This window comes from Rhinopithecus roxellana, chromosome 14, assembly GCF_007565055.1.
Source record: "Rhinopithecus roxellana isolate Shanxi Qingling chromosome 14, ASM756505v1, whole genome shotgun sequence".
Taxonomy (NCBI): Eukaryota; Metazoa; Chordata; class Mammalia; order Primates; family Cercopithecidae; genus Rhinopithecus; species Rhinopithecus roxellana.
In genome coordinates, this window is record NC_044562.1 from 82,359,405 (window position 1) to 82,380,640 (window position 21,236).

General features: G+C 39.4%; 1 protein-coding gene across 1 annotated transcript in view; it reads left to right on the forward strand.

Moving 5' to 3' along the window:
• Positions 1–16,087: 16,087 nt before the first annotated feature.
• TTC21B (tetratricopeptide repeat domain 21B) overlaps positions 16,088–21,236 on the forward strand; it is an 81,667-nt gene continuing 76,518 nt past the window's right edge. Inside the window, exons 1-3 of the mRNA XM_010365301.2 lie at positions 16,088–16,204; positions 20,163–20,292; positions 20,383–20,493. Coding sequence (XP_010363603.1) covers positions 16,184–16,204; positions 20,163–20,292; positions 20,383–20,493 — 262 coding nt within the window. The 5' untranslated portion in view covers positions 16,088–16,183. The remainder of the gene's footprint in view (positions 16,205–20,162; positions 20,293–20,382; positions 20,494–21,236) is intronic.

A 21,236-nucleotide genomic window follows, 5' to 3' on the forward strand; every position in this document is an offset into this window, starting at 1 on the left:
CTGAGGCGTGAGCTCCAGCTGTTTTCATTTTGCTAATTCCGACAAGTGGATGGACTGATTAGGAAGACCCAGTGCATGAGAAAGCAAGAGCTGGATAAAAAGCAAGAGCCTGGGCCAGGCACGGTGGCTCACGCCTGTAATCCCAGCACTCTGGGAGGCCGAGGCGGGCATATCACGAGGTCAGGAGATCGAGACCACCATGGCTAACACGGTGAAACTCTGTCTCTACTAAAAATACAAAAAATTACCCGGGCGTGGTGGCGGGCACCTGTAGTCCCAGCTACTTGGGAGGCTGAGGCAGGAGAATGGCATGAAACCGGGAGGCGGAGCTTGCAGTGAGCCCAGATCGTACCACTGCACTCCAGCCTGGGTGACAAAGCGAGACTCTGTCTTACCAAAAAAAAAAAAAAAAAAAAGCAAGAGCCTGGACACCATGGAGGTGGGCGGGGGGCAACAAAAAACCTTCTCAGCTGGTAGGGGGAAGCATAACCTCTGCTTCCATGCATTACTCTGAATGGAAGGGATTCTCTTCCTGAGGGAGATGGAATCTGGATGCTGTCATGAGGACAGAGGAATGCTGCGTCAGTGTGAAGTGATACGTGGATGAGCTTCTGGCCTCTTATGCAGATAGATGTCTAACTGGCAGAAGAAGTATCTAGGGCAAGCGAGTTGAAACAACAAGCTGATCAGAGGCAGGAGGGGTGGCACAGTGTGCCACCCCAAAATATGCCACTTTGGCATAGTATTATTACTGAGCTAAAGACATTTGAAAAGCAGTAGATGTAAAAGGGCATGGTAGTCTCCCCTTTTCTTCCTGAAAACAGGAGATTAAAAACTTTCATGTGAACGATGTCCTCCTTGTACCCAGAGAAATGAAGCCTTCTTCAACAGGGAGTGATAGCCAAGAGAATTCAGTATAAACAGACCTTTGAAAAATAGTTCTTATCTTCCATTTAGCCTCTCTACATAAGTTACTCTTCTATAATTGTCTCTCTTTGTTAAACCTCGTATAAAAGCATTTAGCTTTTGCTACTTCTTGGGGTCTTCATTTGCTTATGAAGGCTCCCATGTCACATAAAACTTATATTAAACAGTTTGCATGCTTCTCTCTTGTTAATGTTTTACACTAAATTCATTCTCAGGATCAGCCAAAGAACCTAAGAGGGTAGAGGTAAAGTTTTTACTCTCCTACAGTTAATTCAGTGAAGCAGCAGCATTTTATATTGGCTACTAATACACATGCTGAAATGGATGCAGGGAAGAGAGAAACCAAAGAGAAAGTCAGGGAAAGGAAGATCAGTGAGAAAAATTAGATACAATGTACCCAAAGAAGATCACATTAGAGCATAACAGAATTCACAACCTGAGTTCTACTGAAGTCTCTATCTACTCCTTTATTTTTTCAGAGGAAACATTTGGCATCAGCATATGTTTCCTCTAAAGAGTTTGATGACTACTTGGAAACACGGCTATAAACAAAGTTACCAAGAATCAGATATCAATACCGCATTTTTTCTCAAACTTAAGACAAAAATGAGAATGGAACATTGGTTTTCTCACAGTCAAAAGGAATATGTTGTGAATTTGACATTGGGTAAGATTTTTCATATGTGAACTTGGACTTAAGACAGTAAAATCTAAAATATTGTACTGTTTATCTGAATGTCACACCAGGCAGGGGGAGGAGTTATCACTATTTCTTATTCTTATTCTATCAATTAGAAAAAATGATTATTTAAAGAAGTAGAAGGAAAAATAGATGGCATCTTGTCTGAGGACATCTTGTATATCACAGCTGTAAACACTTAAATAATTCATTATTTCTATTTCAAAAGAACAGACTCTTAAATGTATCTTTCTGTGTCTTCTCTCTCCTACTTTTGCATAGATAAAATGTCAAGATCTAACTAAGAAAATCAAGAAAAAAAATAACTCTCCTGGTAAGCTACTATCATGATATTTGAGTAGAAACATTCCCAACATCTGATAATTCAGGTAAGCAGGAAATAAATGTATGGCTATCAGAAGTTCTTAGTCATCAGGTATGTGAGCTGCTGGAGTATTTTTAAAGACAAAGTATCATACAATAATCTAAAAGAAGTCAATTGAAGAAATTCAGTCAAAGAATTTCCTGGACTATAACAAGTGATATGAATGTCACTTAAACCCTAAAGCTTGGCAGAGACCACACACTTTAGGCTCTTGATTGTAGCTCTGAAAACAGTTATTAAGGCTGTCATAACTTGTAATTTATTGTAATTTACTCATTCCCTTTTGTGAAGATCTGTTTAATGCTTATTTACCTTTATTAGACTTTAAGCTCCAGGAGGGTAGGTACAAAAAATTTGTTCTCTGCCATAGGAACTCATTAATTGTTTACTGAATAAATGAACAAATGATTTAACAATACATTGTTAGAACTCAGACTACATCCTCAACTTTCATCATAGTGAGTGCCATTTATCAAAGGAACTGCAAACAGCAAATGACTGACCATTATCTTCTTCTCCATAATCTAAATGAACAAATGTAAAGAATTTTAAAGTGATAGATTATGACAGGTATCTTATTTTTTGCATTAGCAGCTACTATACTTCATAACACTATTCAACAGTGTAATGCATCTGTACTATTTTATTTGGAAAAGAAAAGAGCCATAAACAGTATATACTAGGATCCCAACCTCAGAGCAGTCAGATGGCTTGTCCCATACTTAAACAGCTGGTTAAGAAGCTTTCCTATGTCTGTGCTATGAAGCTTTCCTATAAATGTGCTGTAAACTTTTACACAGGGCTTTTCAATGTTTGAAATACTTTCATATAATATCATTTAGTCTAAACACTGACAAAGCACATATTAAAATTCCTATGTCCAATTATCCATTACACATATATAAACTAAAGCAGAGAAAAGTTAATGACTCGACTTCCAGTAATAAAATGGTGGCACAGAAGCAAGCTGACTTTAGTCACCCCTCTACCACAGAAAATAAAAAACAAACATACAGTGCCCAGAACTCAAATATGAAGATGAGACAGTTCCTGGAGCCACCAAGAAGTGAAAAAAATATAGAAGGTAACAAAATCAGACTTCCACATCTGTGATGCTCCTCCCTCCATTCTGCCCAGTACCAAACAGAAATATTTTCCCCAACGCAGTTTCTACACTAGAAAAAGTGAGATTGAGATACACAACCAGTTCTCCACCATATTGGGTTCCCAGGCAAGAGACTTGTCCCTGCCTTAACCAGTGGGAAGCATCGCAAGTGCCTGAAGGGAGAAATATCCCCGAGGATGGGTAGAGACAAAGGGGAGGCAGGACTACCATCTCAGCCCCGGAAACGCTGCTCTGTAATGCAAAGGAAACACCAAATCAAAGTAGCCGCTCAGCAGGACCACAGTATAGGAGGTTTGTTCCACAGATCTCCTGGGCACAAAGCCCTATCCAGCCTACCCATACTGCCAGGATATCCTCTTTGGTGCCTCCTCTATTTGGAAAGGAAAGCACTGAGATTGTTTAGTTGAGTCAAGGCATACCTGGGCTTAATGTGCCAAAGGCAGCTGAAAAGGAGGCAGCAGCCTAGTGGTAAAGAACCTTTAAGTAAATATATCCAATAAAAACCAAATTAGGCCAGACAAAGAAGACTGAAATAAATAATAAATCACTCCATGCAAAGAAGTAGATGTACATCCACAAAAAACAACAGCAAAGAGGGAACCTGATTTCCCCAAAGCAAGGACCCTAACAACATAGTGATATGTGAGCTCTCTGACCAGCAGTTTAAAATAGCAGCTTTAAGGAAGTTCAATGCTCTCCCAGTTAACACAGAAAAGGAGCTCAGAAATTTATCATATAAACACAGAGATTAGAATAATTTTTAAAAAATAAAACAGAAATATTGAAACTGTGAAATATATTTGCTGAATATCAAAATTCATTAGAGGCTGTCCACAGCAGAACGGATCAAGGAGGGGAAAGAATCTGTAATCTTGAAGACAGTCTGCTGGATAATGCACAGTCAGAAGAATAAAAAGAAAAAAGAATGAAAAGCAATGAAGAACACTTACAAGCTATAGAATATTACCTTAAAAAACAAAATCTAAGAATTATTGGTGTTCAAGAGTGAATGGAGCAAGAGCAAGAAATAGAAAGCTTATTTAAAGAAATAACAGTTAACTTTCCAAAACTTCAAAAAGAAACATTCGGTTATAGGAATGTCAGAGAACACCAAACATATCTGACCCAAATAACACTACCCCAAGGAATATAGTAATCAGATTCTCAAAGGTCAAGGACAAAGTGAGAATTCTAAAAGCAGCAAGAGAAAAGAAGTAAATAACATAAAGAATCCCCAATTCCTTTGGCCACAATTTTTTTTTCAATGGAAATTACACAGGAAAGGAAAGAGTGTATCAACATTTTCAGAATGTTGAAAGAAAAAAACTGCCATTCAAGAACACTTTAATTAGCAAAGTTATCTTTCAAATATGAAGGAGAGATAAAGTCTTCCCCAAACAAGAGCTGAGAGAATTGACCACCACCAGACCCATTTTTAAAGAAATGTTACAGGGAGTTCTTTAATCTGAAAGGAAAACAACAGCAAAAAATTGAAGATATAAAAACTACCAGTAAAATGAAGTAAATAGACAAACCCAGATTACTGTAATACTGCATGGGGTGCAATTCACTGATTCCTCTAATACAAAACCCAAAAGAAAAATCTATCAAAAGCAGTAATAGCTACAGCTACTTGTTAAGAGAGAGATAATATAAAAATATGTAAATTGAGATGATTAAAAGTCAAAAAGTGGGGGAATAGGCTTAAAATGCAGATTTTTTAGTTTTTTTTTTCTTTCTTTCTATCCTATTCTTTGTGATATAAGTAAGTTGTCTTTTTTTTTTTTTTTTTTTTTTTTTTTTGAGACGGAGTCTCGCTGTCGCCCAGGCTGGAGTGCAGTGGCCGGATCTCAGCTCACTGCAAGCTCCGCCTCCCGGGTTCACGCCATTCTCCTGCCTCAGCCTCCCGAGTAGCTGGGACTACAGGTGCCCGCCACCTCGCCTGGCTAGTTTTTTTTGTATTTTTTAGTAGAGACGGGGTTTCACTGTGTTAGCCAGGATGGTCTCGATCTCCTGACCTCGTGATCCGCCTGTCTCAGCCTCCCAAAGTGCTGGGATTACAGGCTTGAGCCACCGCGCCCGGCCTAGTTGTCATCTCTTTAAAATAACTTATATGTTTTTTGCAAGTCTCATCATGACCACAATGCAAAAACCAATAATTAACTAAATATGAAAACCAATGAATTAAAGCATTCTACCAGAGAAAAATTAAGAAAATGTGGCACATATACAACATGGAATACTATGCAGCCATAAAAAAGGATGAGTCTGTGTCCTTTGTAGGGACGTGGATGCAGCTGAAAACCATCATTCTCAGCAAACTATCGCAAGAACAGAAAACCAAACACCGCATGTTCTCACTCATAGGTGGGAACTGAACAATGACATCACTTGGACTCGGGAAGGGGAACATCACACACCGGGGCCTATCATGGGGAGGGGGGGAGGGGGGAGGGTTTGCACTGGGAGTTATACCTGATGTAAATGACGAGTTGATGGGTGATGACGAGTTGATGGGTGCAGCACACCAACACGGCACAAGTATACATATGTAACAACCTGCACGTTATGCACATGTACCCTAGAACTTAAAGCATAATAATAATAAAAATAAAAATTAAAAAAGAGAAAAATTACTTAACCACAAAGGAAGAAAGTAAGAAGGAAAGAAAGGAAGAAGGAGTTACGAAACAACCAGAAAACAAGCAACAAAATGGCAGTAGTCTTTACTCAACAGCATTCAATGTAAATGGACTCAATTCTCTAATTAAAAGGCATGAAGTGGCTGAAGAGCCGAACTATGTGCTGCCTATAGAAAAAAACACTTCACCTATAAATATACAGCCTGAAAGTGAAGAGATGGAAAAATATATTATATGCAATTGGAAACCAAAAAAAAAAAGCAGGAGTGGCTACACTTATATGAGATAAAATAGCCTACATATCAAAGACTGTAAAAGGAGACAAAAGGTCACTATATAACGATAAAGGAGTCAATTCAGAAAGAAAATATAACAATTATAAATATCTGTGCACCAAACACTGGAACATCCAAGTATATTCAGCAAACATTAATATATCTAAAGGGAGAGATAGATTGTAATACAATAATAGTAGGGGACTTTATCACCCCACTCTTAAAATGAAGAGATCATTAAGAGAGAAAATAAAAAAGGAAATAATGGAGAAAAACTACATACTGGTAGGCCTAACTAACATTCACAGAACATTTCATCCAACTGCTACAGAATAACATTCTTTCTTTTCATTAATACATGGAACATTCACCAGAATAAATGATATCTTAAGTCACAAAACAGCTTCCAACCAATTCGAAATGTAGAAACAACTCCGCGTAGTATCTTGGGGCTGTAGTCTAGCTATTTAGGAGGCCAAAGCAGAAGAAGGGAACTAGTTGAGCCCAGGAATTCGAGGTTACAGTGAACTATGATTGTACTCCATCATTGTACATCGTTATACTCCAGCCTGGGTGGCAGAGTGAGACCTTGTCTCCAAAATAAATAAATAAATAAATAAAATTTAAAAAAATGTAGACATTCTATGAAGTATCTTTTCTGACCACAGTAGAATAAAAGTAGAAATCAATTAGAGAAACCTCAGAAGCTTCAATGTAATTACACAGCATGGAAATTAAACAGCATGCTCCAGAAAAAACAATGGGTAAATGTAGAAATGAAGAAGAAAATTAGAAAATTTATTGAAATAAATGAAAATGGAAATATACCAAAATCTAGAGAATACAGCAAAAGCAGTTCTAAGAGGGAAATTTAGCAATAAATGTCTACATCAGAAAAGGAGAGAGACTTCAAATAAAGAACCTAATGATGCACCACAAGAAACAAGGAAAGCATGAACAAATCAAACCCAAAATTAGTTGACAAAGAAATAATAAGGACCAGAGCAGGAAAAAATACAATTCAGACTATAAAAACAAAAAAGAAGATCAACAAAATGAAAAGTTGTTTTTTTAAGATAAAAATCCAACAAACCTTTAGCTAGACCAGAAAAAAAAAGAGAAAAGCCTAAATAAATAAAATAAAAAATGAAAAAGGGAACATAACAACCGAAACCACAGAAATACAATGAATCATTACAGATTGTCATGAAGAACTATATGCCAAACTTGGAAAATTTAAAAGAAACAGATAAATTCCTGGACACATACAGCCTAGTAAGATTAAACTATGAAGAAATACAAAACTTCAACAAACTAGTATCTAGTAAGAAAACGTCTCTCATCAAAGAAAAACCTAGGGCCTGATGGCTTCACTGCTGAATTCTACCGAACATTTAAACAAAATGTAATAACAATTTTACTCAAACTCTTCAAAAAAAAAATTGAGTAAGAGGGAATACTGTTGAACTCATTCTACAAGGCCAGCATTATACCGCTACCAAAAGCAGAGAAGAATACAACAAAGGAAGAAAAACACAGGATAATATCACTGATGAACAAAGAGGGAAACATCTTCAGCAGTACACTAGTAAACTGAATTTAACCACACATTAAAAGGACCATTCACCATAATCAACTGGGATTTGCCCCAGGGATCCAAGTATGATTCAATATATGCAAACATGATACCTCCCATTAACTCCATCAACAACAAAATCCATATGATCACTTTAACAGATGGAAAAAAAAGCATTGCACTAAAAATAGAAAAAATTAGCTGGGCATGGTGGCGGGCGCCTGTAATCCTAGCTACTCAGGAGGCTGAGACAGGAGAATTGTTTGAACCCGGGAGGCAGAGGTTGCAGTGAGCCAAGATCACGCCAGTGCACTCCATCCTGGGTGACAGAGTGAGACTCTGCCTCAGAAAAACAAAAAACAAAAAACAACAACAACAAAAAAAGACTTCTCTTGATGATAAAAACCCTCAACAAATTGGGTATGGAAGGAACATTCCTCACCACATACGACAAATCCATGGCTAACATTGCTCTGAAAAGGGAAAAATTGAGGGCCTTTCCTCTAAAATGTAAAATAACACAAGGGTGTCCGGAATTGGTGGGTTCTTGGTCTCACTGACTTCAAGAATGCAGTCTCCGACCCTCGCAGTGAGTGTTACAGTTCTTAAAGATGTTGTGTCCAGAATTTGTTCTTTCAGATGTTCGGATGTGTCTGGAGCTTTTAACTTCTGGTGGGTTCGTGGTCTCGCTGTCAGGAGTGAAGCTGCAGACCTTCGTGGTGAGTGTTACAGCTCATAAAGGCAGTGCGGCCCCAAAGAGTGAGCAGCAGCAAGATTTAGTGCAAGGAGCAAAAGAACAAAGCTCCCACAATGCGAAAACAGACCTCAGTGGGTTGCTGCTGGTTGGCTCCTGGCAGCCTGTGTTTATTCCCTTATCTGTCCCCACCCACATCCTGCTAATTGGTCCATTTTACAGAGAACTGATTGGGCTACTTTACAGAGAGTTGATTGGTCCGTTTTGACAGTGTGCTGATTGGTGCATTTACAATCCTCTAGCTAGACACAAAAGTTCTCCAAGTCGCCAATAAGTTAACTAGATACAGAGTACTGATTGCCGTATTCATAAACCTTGAGCTAGATGCAGAGTACTGACTGGTGTATTTACAAACCCTGAGGTAGACACAGAGTGCTGACTGGTGCCTTTACAATCCTTTAGCTAGACACACAGTGCTAGACAGGAAAGTTCTCCAAGTCCCCACTAGGTTAGCTAGACACAGAGTGCTGATTGGTGTATCTACAATCCCTCAGCCAGACATGAAAGCTCTCCAAGTCCCCACCAGACTCAGGAGGCCAGCTGGCTTCACCCAGTGGATCCTGCACCAGGACTGCGGGTGGAGCTACCCGCCAGTTCCCTACCCTGCACCCTCACTCCTCAGCCCTGGGCAGTCCATGGGACCCAGAGCACAGAGCAGGGGGCGGTGCTCTTCGGGGAGGCCCAGGTAGAGCGGGAGCCCACCGCAGAGGGAGAGTTCCGGCATGGCGGGCTGCAGGTCCCAAGCCCTGCCCCGCGGGGAGGCAGCTTAGCGCAGAGGAGAACTCGAGCTCGGGGCAGGTGGGCCAGCACTGCTGGGGGATCTGGCACACCCACCGCAGCTGCTGGCGCGGGTGCTAAGCCCCTCACTGCCTTGGGCCAGAGGCGCCTGCCGGCCGCTCCGAGTGCGGGGCCCCGCGGCAGCCTGGACGTGCGCTGTGCGCAGTCCCGGTTCCCGCAGGCACCTCTCATTCCACACCTCCCCGCAAGCAGAGGGAGCCGGCTCCGGCCTAGGCCAGCCCAGAGAGGGGCTCCCACAGTGCAGTGGAGGGCTGAAGGGCTCCTCAAGCACCCCCAGAGTGGACACAGACGCCGAGGAGGCGCCGGGAGCAAGGGCTGCTAGCACGTTGTCACCTCTCACAAGGATGCCTATTTTTTTTCTTTTTTCTTTTCTTTGAGAAGGAGTCTCGCTCTGTCACCTAGGCTGGAGTGCAGTGGCGCGATCTCAGCTCACTGCAAGCTCCGCCTCCCGAGTTCACGCCATTCTCCTGCCTCAGCCTCCCGAGTAGCTGGGACTACAGGCGCCCGCCAACAGGCCTGGCTAATTTTTTGTATTTTCAGTAAAGACGTGTTTCCCCGTGTTAGCCAGGATGCTCTTGATCTCCTGACTTCCTGATCCACCCACCTCACCCTCCCAAAGTGCTGGGATTACAGGCGTGAGCCACTGCGCCCGGCCAGATGCCTGCTTTTACCACTTTAACATAATACTGGAACTAGAGCAATTAGGCAAGATAAAGAAATAAAGGATATCCATATTTGAAAGGAACAGTCAAATTAACCCTGAACACAGATGATATGATCTTATATTTAGAAAATCCTAGACTCCATAAAAAAAACTGTTAGAACTGACAAATGAATTCAGTAAAGTTGCAAGATACAAAATCAATACACAAAAATCAGTAGCATTTATATATGCCAACAGCAAACAATATGAAAAGGAAATCAAGAAGCAATCACATTTACAATAGCTAAAAAATAAAAATAAAATAAAATACCTAGAAGTCAATTTAACCAAAGATGTGAAAGATCTTCATAAGGAAAATGGTAAAACACTGATGAACGAAACTGGAGAGGACACACAAATAAATGGAAGGATATTCCATGCCCATAGATTGGAAGAATAATATTGTTAAAATGGCAATACTATTCAAAGCAAATTACAGATTCAATGCAATCCTTATCAAAATAAGAATGAAATTCTTCATAGAAATTGAAAAAGTAATCTTAAAATTTACCTGGAACCACAAAAGACCCCTAATAGCCAAAACAATCCTGAACAAAAAGAACAAAGCTAGAGGCATCATATTATCTCACTTCAAAATTTATGACAAAACTATAGTACCAAAACAGTATTGTGTGGGCATAGACCATATAATGTGTACAGGACAGACACATATACCAATGGACCAGAACAGAGAACCTAGATGTAAAGCCATGCCTTTACAGTCAATCTATGTTTGACAAGGCTCCAAGATCACCATGAGGAAAGGACAGTCTCTTCAATAAAGGGTGCTGGGAAAGCTCTGTAACCGAATGTAGAAGAACGAAACTAGGCCCCAAATTCCCACCATATACAAAAATCAAATCAAAATTAATTAATGACTTAAATCTAAGACCTGAAACTTTGAAACTACTAGAAGAAAACATTGAGGAAATGCTCCAGGACATTGATATAGGAAAAAATTCTATGTGTAAAACCTCAACAGCATAGGCAATCGAAGCAAAAACAGATAAATGGGATTACATCAAGCTAAATATCCTCTGGACAGCAAAGGAAACAATCATCACAGTGAAGAGATAACCCATAGAATGGGAGAAAATGTTTGTAAGCTCTCCATCTGAGAAGAGATTAAAAACCAGAATACTTAAGGAGCCCAAACAACTCAATAGGAAAAAAAATATCTGATTTAAAAATGAACAAAAGATCTCAACAGACTTTTCTCAAAAGAAGACATACACATGCCTAACAGGGATATGAAAAATTGCTCACCACTAATAATCAGAGAAATAAAAATCAAAACTACAATGAAATATCATCTCACACCAGTTATAATGGCTTTTGATCAACAAGACAGGCAATAACGGATGCTGGTGAGGATGTGGAGAAGGGAACACTCATACACTCATACACTGTTGGTGGAAATATAAATTAGTACAGCCATTATGGATAACAGGATGGAGTTTCCTCAAGAAACTAAAAATAGAACTATGATTCTATCATATGATCCACCAATTCCACTGAGTATATATTCAAGAGAAAGAAAATCAGTATACTGAAAAAGATCTGCACTTCCATGTTTATTACAACACTATTCACAAGAGCCAAAATATGGAATCAACCTAAGTGCCCATCAATGAATGAATGGATAAAGAAAATTTGGTATATATACACAATGTGATATTGTTCAGCCACAACAATGAAGTCTTGTCATTTACAGCAACATGGATGGATTTGGACGTCAGTATATTAAAGAGAAATAAGTCAAGCACAGAAAGACAAATATTGTGTGTTCTCACTGACCTGTGGGAGCTAAAAAACCAATCTCATGAAAATAAGGAGTAGATTGGTGGTTACCAGAGGACATGAAGAGTATGGAAGGAGCAGAAAGAAGATAAATTGATAAATGTGTACAAATATATAGTTGACAGAAGAAATAAGACCTAGTGTGAGACAGATCAGTAGGGTGAGTAAAGTTTACAATATTCAATTGTGCTTTTCAAAATAGTTAGAATAATTAGAATGGTTCTAGCATAAATAAAGGACATATAATTAAAGTGATGAGATCCCAAGCACACTGATTAGATCTTTATGAAGTATGAATCTATATTATCTCATGTAACTGAAATAATAAATATCTATTACGCATCAATAAAATACATTTTTTTTTTTTTTTTAGACAGAGTCTCACTCTGTTGCCCAGGCTGAAGTGCAGTGGTGTGATTTCAGCTCACTGCAACCTCCACCTCCCGGTTCAAGCGATTCTTCTGCCTCCGCCTCAGCAGCTGGGATTACATGCACCTGCCACCATGTCCAGCAAATTTTGTGTTTTTAGTAGAGATGAGGTTTCATCATGTTGGCCATGCTGGTCTTGAACTCCTGACCTCAAGTGATCTGCCCACCTCACTCTCCCAAAGTGCTGAGATTACAGGCATGAGTCACTGCATCCAGCCTAAAATAAATAATTTTTTTTTTTAAAGTTTATGACTTACCCAAAGTTGCAAAGTTATTGAGGGACAGAACTCTAACAACTCAGCAATTCTGATTTCAGTTAATCTTCTAACTGTTCCATGATGTTGCCTCTGAGACTGAATTATGTGCTAGTTTGTTTGGATTTCATACCTTTTTAACTTCTATATATCATTTCAATTTTATAGTAATAATGTTAAAAAGACATTTTGAGACAAATTTAGCAGAGTTTATTTGAGCAAAAAAATGATTCATGAATTGGGCAGCACTTGGAACCAGTCAAGGTTCAGAGAGGTCTACCCAGCAACTTCTTTAGGTAGTATCTACAGACAGAAAAAGGAAGGAACATACAGAAACAGCCTGATTGGTTATAGTTTGGTATTTGCCTTATTAGAACATGTCTGAGCAGTTTGCCACTTGTGATTGGCTGATATGATTGTCCAAAACTTGGTTGTTTAAAAAATACACTTTTAGTTACATTTCAGTTTGTTTACGTATAGATTATGGTGCAGTGTGTATGAAGGTTTCTTTAGGCCAAATTTAATTTAATTTAATGAGCCTTCAAAAGAGAGAAAAGGCAAACACTCTTCTTCTTATTCACAATTGTTGTGCAGGCTAGATTGGACGGTGGAAAACTACTGGTCTTAGCTTTGGGCTTCATCTTACTCTTTTGTAAAATAAAATTGTTCAAGCTGCTAACGTTATTTTCACCTCCCAAATTTAATGATGACATGTACTTACCTCTGTTTTATTTTTAGTGTGTTTACTTTTATTTTGTTTGTTACCAAAACTCCCCAGTTTTCTTAAGTGTTTTTCTTTAATTTGAATATATAAAATAATACAGCTACAAGTGGATCAGCATAAGAATTGGAGGAGGAGAAAATCAAACACAGACATGATTAAAAGAAACTATCACTGCTATAAAACTTTCTAAATACTTCTGTGATCAATACTGTACTCTGTTTGGAGTAGTTGGGAGTATAAGTGATTACAAGTAACAGTAATTCAGTACTTCCCATACCCCTAATACTGCTCTGTGCTTTAAATATTAACTTATTTAGTCTTCTTAACAATTTTCTGAGGTGTTAGTCTGATATTACAGCTGAAGTACACAGAGAAGTTAAGTAAGTTTTCCAACTGAATAGCTAGTGAATAGTAATATTAAGGTCTGAACGCCAGTGACCTATTTCTGGAGACCAAGCTGTTAACTGCTACATTATATTATCTAGCTTTATAGTGCTCATCATCTGGTAGAGAACATTAAACAAGTGAATAAAAATATGCTATAACTATAATACAAGGACTATGCAAGTGTAATAAGTCTTATAGAGCAGTAGTCCCCAATCTGAGGGCTGCAAACCAGTACTACACAGCAGGATGGAGTACGCAGCAGGATGGGGTACACAGCAGGAGGTGAGCTGCGGGGCAGGAAAGGAAGCGTTACCCCAGCTCCACTTGCCGTCAGATGAGCGAGGCATTAGATTCTCGTAGGAATGCAAACCCCATTATAAACTGTGCATGGGATCTAGGCTGCGTGCTCCTTAGATAAGAATCTGATGATCTGAGGTGCAGTAGTTTCATCCCAAAACCATCCCCCCTACCCCTATTCATGGAAAATTTATCTTCTGTGAATTGTCTTTCACCAAATTGGTCCCTGGTGCCAAAATGGTTGGGGACCGCTGCTATAGAGCATTACATGTTTAATGGAAACTATTGGTTATACAATGCCTATTACGTGTCAGGAACTTTTAATATGTCTGTAAGGCATTCAGTTTCTTTAGTAAATAAGGAAAATTAGGTTTAGGGAAATTACTTCCCCAAGTCACAAAAGTAGATAGCATAATAGGAGCTCCACCTCAGATGCAGGAGAGGGTATTCTTGCCACTACACTGTGATATTTTTATACCCATCCAGTTATGGTATCCTTAAAGACTTCATGAAATTTGAAAAGAACTCAGAAGAAGGAGATTTTCTCAGGTGAAGAAAACCTCAAAACAAAGTAGGGGAAAGCATTCCCAGAAGAAGGAATATTTGTCCCACTGAGCCGGAATAAAGGCTCCTTGAAGGGGAGGTAGAGGATAAGGCTTGAAAAGACAATGAGGTGAAGGGTCTTGGATATCAGACTCCAAAGTTTGTAGCTAGTAAAAGTGAGCCGATAAAAATGTTACTGCTAAGGAACACATCGATTTTTCAGGGAAGACAAGAGTTTTTCCTGACCTGAGATCCAAAATAAATTTCTTACATGAGATCTAATCAGGGCACAGGGCACACCAAGTCACTGTGAGTGTCAAAACAAATCTCAGAGTACTTTTATTCCAACAAACATTTATGAAACATCAGGCTTGGTGTTTCATGCTAAATAATTCAACCTTAGAACAAAATTCAGTGAAGAGAATACAAGGCTAAATTAATATGACTTTAAAGAGCTTCAAAAGGTAGGTTGATCATCTGTTCTGTTAACCATGATCCTGAGATATTTCCTTACAGATGAACTTTTGTCTTATAACCAAAGGTTTTACAGTTCAAGATTACACACTTCATTGAGCACCCTGGCCTTGTGGCATTCTGTGCTGTATACCAAGTGCGGATTAATCCGCAGCTTTGAAAATCAGACAAACAGATATCACCAGTTGTTCATCACCACAGACATTTAGCTGGACTACGAATATTGGAAAGGAAAAAAAATGCTCATGAAAATATGTGGTGAATTCTTTTAAAAAGAAACCAGTGAGAAATACTGCTTCACCTTAAAGCCTAGGATAGTAGCTACCTTTTTTTCTCAAGACTGTCCTTACATAACCTATTGGCATGGGGAAAAAGTCAGTTTATAAACTCCTTAAGAAACTTAAAATCTGAAAAAGACAACTACGTATCATGTCAACTAAAGTAAGATAATTAACACTAAGATCAAAATTTGGAATCCACGTGAAAGATTTTGCGAAGATCACTTAAATCTCAGACCTTAAGCACTATTTTAAATATTTATTTAAGCAGAAATAGAAAATCTCTTAGTCTATTATATTTCCATTTAATTTCCTGGACTTAAGAAATCTATGTGTAACTGATTGAGTTGCCTACTGGGTGCAAACCTAAAAATTTGCATTGGGATTCATTTTATTCTCAGTTTAAAATCAACAGTATCATTTAAAACACAGACACTAATTTTCTGGAAGTTTAACTTATTTGTCCCTCTTATTATCGGGGCTGGTAAAAACGGGCTAATTGAACATGCATTCTAACAAAGATTGCAGCAACGCCTGCAAAGACGGGCCCAAGCTCATCGCATTTCTGTTAAAAACGGGTGATTTTTCTGCGCCACCTTGTGGCCATAAAACAACTTGCCCACGTGAAAGTTGACCGCTTTTTCCCGCGCCGGCAGAGCCTTGCGGAGAGCCGCACTGCGGGAATCGGCCTCCAGACAAACGTGCAGAAAATGGTATCTTCCTTTACAACCAGTGACAGGAAACAGACTTCCCCTTCTTCCTACTTAGTTTCCTTTATTCCTTAATTCAGTTTCCTCGGCCCGCCCACCCACTGTCCTCAGACAGCTGTTTCCCAGTGTGACCTCCTTTTCCAGCTGCACTATCCAACGGAGGCCCTTTTCCCAGCCCGAATCCTCCCAGGTCGCCCTCGCAGCTCTCCCTCCCGGTCCCCGCCCCGCCTTCTCCACTACAGCAAGATCCCCGCCACACAGGCCCGCCCCTCCCTCCGACAGCCAATGGCGGCGCGACCCCGCCCCTCCCGCCGGGTTCCGGGGAGTTAGCTGTCTCGGCTGGGGACACTGAATTCTGCATCTTCTTTTGGGCTGCGGCGATACAACGCCCCCCAGCCCCGCGGCCCAGCCTCGGGGGAGCCATGGACTCGCAGGAATTGAAGGTGACCGGGCGGGAGGGCGGAGTTCCTTTGTGGCCAGTTGGCCCAGGGGCGCGGAGGGAGCTCGGGTGGCTTCGCTAGGCCGCTGTTTCTCTGCGATGCCCCGGCCGCTCGGGTTGCAGGGTGGGCCTGCAGCCTCTGTCTACGGCGGGTCTCCGCGGGCCCTGCTGGGGAAGCCCAGCTCTGGGCAGCCCGCCCGCGCGGTTTCTGAATTGCTGCTAGTCCCCATGCTCTTGGTTGTGTTTACTTTTGCATCATGTTTACTAGGAAAGCTTGGGTTACCTATGACACTGCGCCTCCAGGTGCGATTTTTAAGGTCTTAAGGCAAACTAGTGTCAGCTCCCACACTGGACAGTAAAAAGAGCCCAGAAAGATTATAGGAAACCCATTAAAGACGTGAGACTTAAAAGTGGAGGAGTCGTTATTTTAGGGTGATGGTCTAATCTGTTTATCACTGACTCATCCATTCAGCAATGACAGTCAACTTAAGGCTGATATAAAACAGTTAAAGACACGAGGCTTGAAAATAAAATAACTTTTCGGATGTTGGTCTTCCCTATTCATTTGTTCACTGAATCACTCGTTCAGCAAATATTTATGAAGGGTTTACTGTATGTCCATTAGAAGCTGGAGATGGCAGTGAGCAAAACTGAACAGTTTCTGCCTTCTCAGATTTTACAGGCTAATTAATGCTGGGGAAAAACCCGAATTCAGTTGACTCAACAAGTATTTATCAAATGCCTCCTATGTGTCTAGCACTATTCTACGCACTGAAATAATAAAACCAAGAAAAACTCTTCCAATCTTGGAGCTTACATTTGAGTAGGAGGAGTCAGACAACAAATAGGTAAATAAGATATGTATCCTGTGAGATGGTGATAAGTGGATGGAGGACAATTTGGCGGTGCGGGAGTTTAGGGAATGCTGAAATGTCTTGTTTTTCTGCCTGAAGTTTTACATTATCCTCTGTTCTAGCTATCCCCCTATATCCTTAAATTTTTTCATTCTTAAATGTATTCTTTGCACTGCCACCCAAATGAACTTTCTAATAAAAACACTTTAATGTAAAAATGGGGTTCCTCATCACTTAGACTTGAGGATCAAGCCCAAGTACTTAATATGAGGCTCTTCACCCCACCTTCCTCTCCAACCTCATCATCCAATACTCTCTGTCTTACTTAAGCCTCCAGAGCAGGGAATGGCAAACTCTCTCAACAAAGGGCCAAATAGTACACATTTTAGACTTTAGGTACCATATGGTCTATCACATCTATTTGGCCATTGTCATTCAAAACAGCCATAGACAATACTTAAATGAGCATGGCTGTGTTTCAATAAAACTTTATTTATGAACACTGAAATTTGACTTTCATGAATTTTCACGTTATGAAATATTTTTCTTTTTTTTTTTCTTGACAGCTGGAAAATATAAAAACCATTCTTAGTTCACTGGCTGTACAGACAGCTAGCCAGATATGGCTCACAGACTGTGGTTTGCCAAACCCTGCTCTAGAGTACGGAGTGGCTTTTACTCATCTTCATCACCACTACCATCCCAATGTACCATTGATGATTTCTTATCTATGTTGTTGCAGTTCCTCTTCCTAACTCCTATACCTTCCTCAAGAATCATGAAAAGGAAATAGAGTGTGTATGTGTGTGGAGGGAGAGTGAGGGGTTTGCAGTTCAAGAGTCAGCTCTGAAATCCTCCCCAATAATCTTTCCCTTGATTTTAGTCATCCATCCTCCCCTCACGCCACATTCAGTTTTCAAAGCTGTCCAAATGTTACTATCCCACATGCCCAAAGCAATTTATAAGCTCTTTTCTTACATTTACTACATTGTATTTCAATTAGTCTTCAGATTACAGTCTCATCTGAAAAATATAAGTTTTTTGGTGGGACAGGAACCGTGTCTTACTCATCTTTCTATTCATAGTACCTAGCCCAGTGCCTGGGTACTAGTAGGCAGTCAGTAAATGTTTTGGATTGAACAATCTAACCTGAACCAAGGCAGTGGCACTAGGTATGTTTAGTGGGAGGTAGACTAGAGAAATAGAAGAACCTACTGAATGGTTCGACTTAAAGAGACTGGGCAAATAGGAAGGGAGGATTCATGAGTAGCAGAGTACCTGACTTGGGTAGCAGGTGGAAAATGGAAATATGAATCTGGAACATAGACAAGAGGTCTTGGCAGGACACATTTTTTTTTTTTAATTCCATTGACATATGGGATCAGAGGAACTTATTTTTTTCAGAATAGAACTCTTATACTATGATATCTTAATTAATTCTCACAGTGACCTGTATATTTGCATTACTAACAGCATTTTATAAATGAGCAGACTGAGACATTGTAAGAAGGACTAGAGATTTGAAGCCATGTCTTTTTGCCTTTAAATTCCTGTCCTTTTTATGGTTCTATGCCACTGCCTTTCAGGAGGATTATAGATGCTTAGTGATAGTGTGCAGAAGTCAAGTAACGTATTAAATGTGTCCTTAGTTGTGGCAAAGTAAGAGGTTATTTTGCAACTTTAGGGAATGGAGCATTGAAGGAAAACTGCGCTTCACTGAAGTGTGTTGTGGGGGTCTGGAGATGGGGTGTGGGTCACACTTTTAAGAAACGTGGCTAAAAAGGAGAATAGGGAGCAGTGATCACAAGGAGGGAGGCAGAGTAAAATTACAGAGAACAGTCACCTAACTGATCTAGAGAAGTACATGGACTATAGCCCTCCAAAAGCAAGAGACGATATACAACAGAGCTGTCGGACGAGCGTGGTGGCTCACGCCTCTAATCTCAGCACTTTGGGAGGCCCAGGTGGGCGGATCACTTGCGGTCAGGAGTTCAAGACCAGTCTGGCCAACATGGGGAGCCCCATCTCTACTTAAAAATACAAAAATTAGCCAGATGTGGTGGTGCGTGCCTGTAGTCCCAGCTCAGGAGGCTGAGGCAGGAGAATCGCTTAAACCTAGGAGGCAGAGATTGCAGTGAGCAGAGATTGCACCACTCTAGCATGAGTGACAATCTCAAACAAAACAAAACAAACAAACAAAAAAACAGAGCTGTCTAGACACCCTTAGATTTCAGTTGTGTCACTTAGTCACCTGTATTTCTCACTGCTGCTGAACAAGCTGCAGAGTACAGGTAGGTAGGTATGGGGTGGCCCAAACTGCTTTCTGGTGAATCAGGTGTATCGTAGTGATGGCAGGAAAGTGTGGTTTTTGTCTTTGTTTAGGTTAGCAACCAAGCCTTAGACATAATCCTAAGAAAAATGGTAGACAGCACAGGCCCATTTTTATTCAGAAGTTAGTAGGTCCTGATAGTTTTGTCTTGTATATGGAAATAATATAATTTTGGAAAAAGCTTAAAGACAACCATTTTCATTGAAAAATAGTTTATTTATTTTTAACTGACAATTTAGTTGTCACAGAACTCAAAGCCGAGTAAGATAACATTTGATGATACGTTGAAGAATTTAATTTGTCATTACTTTGTAATGCTGTAATAAAATACTGGATATTTTAAAAAGAAGGGTTTTTTTAAAGAAACCTATGGTCTGGCAATGGAAACCTTTTGTCTTTTTTTTTATTTTAATTTTAATTTCTATTTTTTTAGTTCCTGTTTATTGTCTGCCTTTCTGTGTTCTAAAACGTTCAAGAAAATGTGGGCAAAGGAAAAATGGCGAAAGCAGCCTCATTTCCATGCTGTTAACAAAAACTTTAGGAAAAAGGATTTAAATTATTAGAAAACATTGAATTATTTCAGTAATTTTATGATCATTCAGTTCTGCAATTCTTAGCATTAAGTTCTAGCCATTAACAGTATTTTAAGAAACTTGGAAGAAAAAGGTCATATTGCCTAAATTTTACATTATTCTAGATGTTAGATTAATATCTGCTTCTTAAGAGTATTTCAGAGCACCAGAATTCCTTTATAACATTTTTTCATTATTTCCATTTAGACTTTGATTAATTACTATTGTCAAGAGAGATATTTCCATCATGTGTTACTGGTTGCCAGTGAAGGAATTAAGAGGTATGGAAGTGATCCAGTCTTCAGGTTTTATCATGCCTATGGCACATTAATGGAAGGTACGTGTTAATCATTAAACATGTTCTATCAGTTTTAAATTCTTGCTTTGTACTAAGAACAGTTTTTCATATCATAATCTTGATTTCCAGGTAAAACTCAAGAAGCTCTTCGAGAATTTGAGGCTATTAAAAATAAACAAGATGTATCACTTTGTTCTCTAATTGCACTGATATATGCCCATAAAATGAGTCCTAATCCAGGTATGGTATTTAAATACAATGCTTAGGACAATTTTTCCTATTCAGTTTATTTTGATTTTTCTCAGTTATCAAGTCATTCAGTCTGATCACACTATATTATGTATTTTCTATAGATACAATTTATACATATATTTATCTTCCTGACAAGGGTATAAATTCATCAGGCACAAGAAATGTGTCTTATACTACTTTCGTGTTCTTTATATCCTGTGGCAGAGATTTCATTAGTACATAGGGATTTTTTTTAGACAACTTAAAGGGGAATGTATATTAGTAATTGTTATACAAAAAAACAGGTACTGTATATGCATAAATTGCTCTGCAGCAGCCAAGTTTACAACTTTTGTGCAAATATACAGCCAATGCAGTTTATTTCTGTATATTAAGCTTCTTGAGAGCCTTAAAACCCTTTATAAGGGCTATATCTTGGGAGATACTCAGCAAATTTTTATCCAATAGTAGGTTGACTAGATTATGACTAGATTATAGAAGGAAATTTATACATAAACCAGCAATTAAAGTTGTGTAAACTGCCAGGCTAAGTGGCTCAAACCAGTAATCCCAGGAACTTGGGAGGCTGAGGTGAAGGATTACTTGAGCCCAGGAGTTCGAGGCCAGCCTGGGCAACATAGTTAGACCCCCATCTCTAAAAAAACAGAAAATAAAAAATAAAGTTATGTGAACTGTCTTAATGTATAGTTAACTTAGTGGCGAAGGCAGAAGAGTTTCCCAATTATATGTAA